The 6,392-nt window shown below is 43.1% G+C and overlaps 2 protein-coding genes across 7 annotated transcripts; both read left to right on the top strand.

Annotated features, from left to right (window-relative positions):
• Positions 1–361: 361 nt before the first annotated feature.
• Positions 362–1,720, top strand: LOC133902289 (uncharacterized). The gene is made up of 3 exons (XM_062343895.1): positions 362–1,053; positions 1,166–1,297; positions 1,705–1,720. The coding sequence occupies exons 1-3, from the start codon at positions 899–901 to the stop codon at positions 1,718–1,720; spliced, it is 303 nt and encodes a 100-aa protein (XP_062199879.1). The 5' UTR covers positions 362–898.
• Positions 1,721–1,973: 253 nt separating this feature from the next.
• Positions 1,974–5,201, top strand: LOC133902488 (uncharacterized). Of its 6 annotated transcripts, XM_062344090.1 has the most exons (6): positions 1,974–2,382; positions 2,549–2,607; positions 2,916–3,081; positions 3,194–3,325; positions 3,568–3,960; positions 4,810–5,201. In XM_062344090.1, exons 3-6 carry the CDS (start codon positions 2,936–2,938, stop codon positions 4,946–4,948), a joined length of 810 nt encoding a protein of 269 aa, XP_062200074.1. In that variant the 5' UTR covers positions 1,974–2,382; positions 2,549–2,607; positions 2,916–2,935; the 3' UTR covers positions 4,949–5,201. The 6 variants fall into 6 exon arrangements, with proteins under 6 accessions (XP_062200074.1, XP_062200075.1, XP_062200073.1 ...); XM_062344091.1 differs by lacking the exon at positions 2,549–2,607 and having other exon boundaries at positions 1,974–2,362; XM_062344089.1 differs by lacking the exon at positions 2,549–2,607.
• Positions 5,202–6,392: the final 1,191 nt, after the last annotated feature.

The raw sequence follows: 6,392 nt of genomic DNA, 5'->3' as shown, positions 1-6,392 counted from the left end.
CGGTGCCGAGGCGACTTGATTCTAACTATGATTAGTCGTAAAGTCACCCGATTAATCGCGATTAGTTGTCCTAGTTGGCACCGAGGCGACTAGACTCGACTTTCCAACTTGAAAACATTGGATGCAGTGGAATTGTGGAAATAAATGTGGAAGTGATAAGCTAGAGTAAGTTAGTTACTAGTCTGATTGTTATTTCTTGGTATTTATATCATTTTTCTTTCATTCCAGTAAATGTGATTGCAATTTTTCTTGATTACTACTTCTGTACCGCACAAACATTGCGAAACAAAGGGAGTAGTATGTAACGAAGTGTTGCTTCATCTGCTATTGGGGTGTATCTTGAGGCCTTTTTGCTGTACCTTCTATTTGAATGTATCCTCAGTTTTCTTCATACCACTAAATTTGGTTGTCATATCATCTTGGTTAGCAGTTAACGAAGTATGTTTCTACATGGTCTTTTACTTGGTTGTGTCTCCCTCTTTGAAGAGATACCACATTGTCCAGTGTGCATGCAACTCAACGTTTATATTTGTTGATCATGTAACTGTATTTGTATAAACTATAATGGCATTCCCACCATTTTACTGATCTTGAGACACTGCATTTACATATGTATAGGATGTGTAGCTAGATGCAAATTTCCTGTTGAGTGTGTATGCTTTGATGTTTCAGGATCAAAGTATGGCCACAAAACTATAGCTTCTTGCGATGCCTTGTAACTACTTCGTTCCCTTTCTGATTCTGACCTGATGCAACTTTTCAACATCTGCAGGCTCCTCAGGGTGGCACTGGCAGGTGGGCACCGCACGATGCAGTGTGGGGCCTCAGTTTCAGTGAGATCTTGCTCCGAGTCATAAACGAATTTGAAAAATTTTGTGGCGGGAAGAAGAAAGTGACCATGGCCGAGGCGCCGCCGGCAAGCGAGTTCGACCACCGGCGAAGGAGCCGCGCTCCCGCGGCTGCCGCCGCCACCGCGGATGAGGATGGAGAGGAGCAGCACCTCAACCCGCTTCTCGACGCGGCGCCCCTCGCCTCCTCGAGGGTCCAGTTCAGGTACGCGCTCTGCCTTGCTTGCGGTTGCTCTCTGCCTGTGCTGTTTGTGTTGGCTCGTCCTGTGAGTCTGACTCGCTCGCTGCGTTCTATGACGGCGGCGGACTCAACGCAGGAAGGTGGCGTCGCGCGCGCGGTGGTTGGAGGAGGCCGGCGCCGCGGAGGTGGTAGACAGCAAGGGTAAGCTGTGGCTGACCACCGGCGTCACCCGCGGTGGCAAGCTGTACTATAATGTCGAGGAGATCGGGTACGCCACTTGTAACGAAAGAATTTTATATCTATTCTTATGAGAATAAAGAAACATTTAAGGTGAGACATGCATCACTTAAGGTAAACCAAGTGCAAGTGGTCACATTGCGAAGCTTACCACCTTGGTCAGTGATAGATCCATGAACAATTTTGAGCTAAGACGGAGACACGGAGTCTAAGTAAAGAAGAATACTTTAATAATGAAGAGAACATATTAATTCCCCAACAAAAGACAATAGAAAAATATAAACCTATAAATTAAGTAAAGATAAATATAGATGGATTAGTGGGGGGAACAATAAAATCTTGACTAAGGTATAATAAATATTATTGCTAATGGTTATACCATATTACAAATTAGAGTATGCATAAAACTTATAACAATTTTGATATATTTCTAACAAGGTACAATATGGCATAGTGTGTGTTTTTGAATTAAATTTTTAAGCATGATTCCACATATAGATTGAATATTTAATATCCAAGTGTAATATTTCAATGACAACACTCAATGGGCCACACCTTAATCTTTCATTAAGAACTGTTGGAAAATTTAGGAGGTTTTCCATAAATTTCGAATTTGAGTTTGTAGCTAAATTTAAAATGTGGAATTTTCATTGAAAAAAAAGGAAAAGAGAGAGGAAACATGCAGCAGTTGGCTTAATGCCGAGCAGCCCATTTAGCCCATTCGGCTGCCGTTAGGTTTCCGAGAATTCTCCCGGCGGACTGGGACTCGGTCGCCGGCGGACCCGGCAGCTCCTCTTCTGATTAAAAGCGGAGCTCTCCTCCTCTCTCTACCCAATCTGCAACCTCACCTTCCCCGCCTCCACTCTTCTCGCCTAGCCCGATTCCGTCGCGGTTCACCTTGTCTCCAACTCCGACAGGCGCCAACGCGTTCATCTGCTCGTTCTGCCGCCGGGATACCTCGGGCGGCCGCCCGACCTCGCCACAGTGGTGGATCCGCCCCTGCCCGGACCCCGGCACCATATGATTACTAATGTGTTAAAGCCATTTGTGAAATAGGATCCATGCAGTATAAAGAGCATGGATCTTGCATAGCATTGTAATCCTGGTTTAATTTATGTAAGCTTGAATCTTTCAGCAGACTTAATTGATCTTTGGACCAATGGTTTCTAATATTTAGTCAATAAATCATGCCCTAGGTTCTATTCCATACAAGCAATTAGATGATTTCCATGTGCTTTATGCATATCTTTCACTGTCTAAAGTAATGTCGCTCCTTTCTCAGACTGTGTGGCTAATCATCCTTTTGCAACCTCAAATCATATGCCAATATATTCCCTACATGTAATCATCGATTCTCTTTTGCGGATTAATTTCCTGATTTCTCTGTTTATGCACAAGTATTGCTACCATTCTTTATTGAGATACATAATTGATTGGCTGCTGGCACATGCAATTATTCTCACAAAAAAAATGATGCAGTGCTAATAGAGATGTAAATGAAGTTATGTTACTTTCATATAGAACCTGCCTTAGGCTAATGTCCACATACATGTGCTGTTATCATTGTCCATGTATATTGCATCAATTTTCTTGAAATAGCTTGCCCGCGGCAATGCGCGGGGTACTAACTAGTTTGAAAAATTTTGTAGGGGGAAGAAGAAAAGTGACCATGGCCGACCTGCCGCCGGCAAGCGGGCGCGACCGCCGGCGAAGGAGCCGCGCTCCCGCTGCCGCCGCGGACGAGGATGGAGAGGAGCAGCACCTCAACCCGTTTCTCGACGTGGCACTGCCCGCCTCCTCGAGGGTTCAGTTCAGGTTCGCGCTCTGCCTTGCTTGCGGTTGCTCTCTGCCTGTGCTGTTTGTGTTGGCTCGTCCTGTGAGTCTGACTCGCTCGCTGCGTTCTATGACGGCGGCGGACTCAACACAGGAAGGTGGCGTCGCGCGCGCGGTGGTTGGAGGAGGCCGGCGCCGCGGAGGTGGTAGACAGCAAGGGTAAGCTGTGGCTGACCACCGGCGTCACCCGCGGTGGCAAGCTGTACTACAATGTCGAGGAGATCGGGTACGCCACTTGTTCGACGAAATGCCGTAGTTGTGCAGCATTTGTCAGATTCATCATGTTTGATTGTATTCGCCCTTTAGCCATGGTGTGATGTGCATCCAGCAGACCTGCACATAGTGCTGCACTGCTTGAAGCTCTGAAGTCATTGTTAATGGATTATGCATGAATTGCATGTCGTGGGTTTTATTTTTCGAATAATTGAGTTTTCTAGTATAGGCTTATTGGTTGATGAATCCATACAGGTTCTTGGCAGAAAGAGGTGCTTTGATTCTTCTCAATGATAAGAATGGAACGATAGGAATGGAGGGCATCTATGAAAAGATTGCTGGGGGAAAGTATGGGTGCTCCTGGGATGCTTTCCAAGTTTATAAGCACTTGAAATTGCTTGGATATATTGTTGGACGATATGGTGTTCCCTGGACAATGACAAATAGTGGTACTATTCGTCCCCCCACGAGTATGATTGACACTGATCAGAGCTTCAATAGAGTCGATGACACCTGCAATGACATGACCAAATTGCTCAAGGAAATGCACATTGATGGGATATCTCCATCCTTTGAAGTTTATCTTCCATACAGCAAGTTTAAAAAGTCATCCCCAGGAGCCCCTAGTTTCCTCTTGTGTCTGTTAAGGTAGTGTTCTTTTTATTCAGTCAGTTATGCATTTATGCTAAAAAATTATGTGCAGTTTCATCTTACAATAATTCATCTCCTGTGGGTCTTTCAGTTTTTTAGTGTAGGAACAAGGTACATCTTCATTCAGGCTGTACTTGAATTACTGAATTATTTATCTTTAAACATAAATGCATCTTTTTTTGCGGTGCTTTTGATGTGATTTTAGTAATATCTTCTTGTTTGAAATGCATGTGAGTGCCCCTGGCACACATGAGCTGAGTTTCATGGAGGCCCAAGATTGGTCCTGGCATGCAGGATAATGTGTTGTTCTTTGCATTTGTGTGTACATAAATTAATTTCTCACTCTGGTACATCTAGTCACAATGGTTACCTATCTGTTAGCTATATGAACAGAAGAAATTAATAGCTCAGTATCAAAGCTGAATGGAAATTTGAAGCGACTAAGTGGGCTCTCAGTTAGTTGGATTCTGTCTTGCCCAGTTGCCATCAAATTGTACAATCAACCATGATTTCTTGCATGCACATTCTCACTATGTCTGTCAATTGCAACTTATCACATTTTCTTTCCATTTGGTCACCAACTTTTTTTCCCAAGGAAAGAAAATAGCTGACTTCTGTGCATTCAGTAGGCTAAGAGTTCGCAAAGTCATAAACTGCAGAAAATACTATCATGGAAGTAAAAAAAAGTAGGTGAAGATGACAAATGGTCACGGTACATGAATACAATTAATAACATCATAGTGTTTAGGATTGGTCTCATACTCTGATGATTCATGTTTCTATCAAAACTTTGACATTTAATCCTAAAAGAAAGACATTGACATATTATTTTTCAATCTGGTGCAGGGATAAGCCACCCTCAAGGGTTGAATTGGAAACTGTGGAAAACAATTTCGGGGGCATTCCTCTGAAGTATTGCCATGTTGATAATGGACGGGTCAGCTTTCTCTCCTTCGATGAAGTTACTCTTCCAAGCTTGCCCTGATGGATAGCAGCAGGGACATTTGTTAGCGTACCTTGTTGCCGCTGATCTTGTAACATACGTAGCAATGACCAGATCTTCATTCAATTAGCTCAGTTTGTCTCAGCAATTATTTTGTCGTTTGAAGCATAGTTAGTTTGGTTCTTGTGTTATCAATGGCTGCCTGATAGTACATGAGATGTTCCATATTGAGCTGAACGGGTCTTTTTGACCCACTGGTTTATATATTCGATAGTATATGCATGCATGCCTAGAATTTCGTGCACAGGTCACAAAAATGACTGCTTTTATACGTGATTAGTGATTATCACTTACGCATTGCTAGAGCCATATGCTTTATAATCGAAGTCCCAGATCAATACCTTACTCCCGTTTTTGTTACTCGTAAGGTGCTCGTGTATTGCAACGGTCCAAAATTATATGCCTGTTGTGTTAATGTCCTCCCATGATAATGTCCTCCCATGATATTCATGCAAAAAGAAATGTAATCAAATGAAACCACCAATATTTATGACCAACATTGAAGGGAAAAAATAAACAGTGCCACATTCTCGGTATATATACTTCTAACATGTAAAAAGTAGAACTCCAAACCTAACCGAAATCAGTAGCCAAGCAACATACTGAGCCTGGAGCGCTAATTGGGTGTATGAAAAAGAGAAAAGTGAAGTTATACAGTCACATCCTATGATGGAAACTTATGAAGTACCCGCATAGAAACATGTAAATTGTAAATATTGGTTTCATATCAGTTAGTAACAAAGTACTTGTCAAAGTTAGTGCTAACCTTTTCTCTGAAGGCCTCTCTTCACCCACGCATTCCGGTTTTGTTGTACCACTACATATTATAACACCATGTAAATATAGGTTTCATCTCAATTAGTGATAACACCACGTAAAAGTTGTCGAACTTAGTGATAACCTTATCTCCAGATCCCTCCTTTCACCCACGCATTCTGCTGTTGAAGCATCACTACATATTGCACAACACCAATGTAAATATAGGTTTCACCTCGGTAGCATATTAAAAAATAGAACATGTAAAAGTTGTAACCTTATTTCCTGTTGTATATCTTCATCCAAAAGGTGCCCCTTAACTTTTTCTTGCTTTTGCAGCGTTGAAATCAAACCATTTCTCGACTTGTATGTATATTAGTCAAGGTCAAATGAATGAAATTGAAGCATGTAACAGTACAACTACTTTGCACTATGCAAGGACCTACCAATCTCCTCTCCAGCATGTAACTAACACATCCAAGCAGAGATGGCTAAATGCGCGGTCCGGCACGGCACGGTACGGGTCCATCGAGGCACGGTCCGTTTAGGCATGACCCGTTTAGGCCCGTTAGCTAAACGGATCGTGCCGTGCCGACCCACGTGCCGCGACTCCAGCCCAAGCACGACCCGTTTAAGACCGGGTCGTGCTATGCCGGCCCGCGGCACAGTA

This window comes from Phragmites australis, chromosome 20 (genome assembly GCF_958298935.1).
Source record: "Phragmites australis chromosome 20, lpPhrAust1.1, whole genome shotgun sequence".
Taxonomy (NCBI): domain Eukaryota; kingdom Viridiplantae; phylum Streptophyta; class Magnoliopsida; order Poales; family Poaceae; genus Phragmites; species Phragmites australis.
The sequence above is the reverse complement of the archived record's forward strand: the minus strand, read 5'-3'. Positions and strand labels throughout refer to the sequence as shown.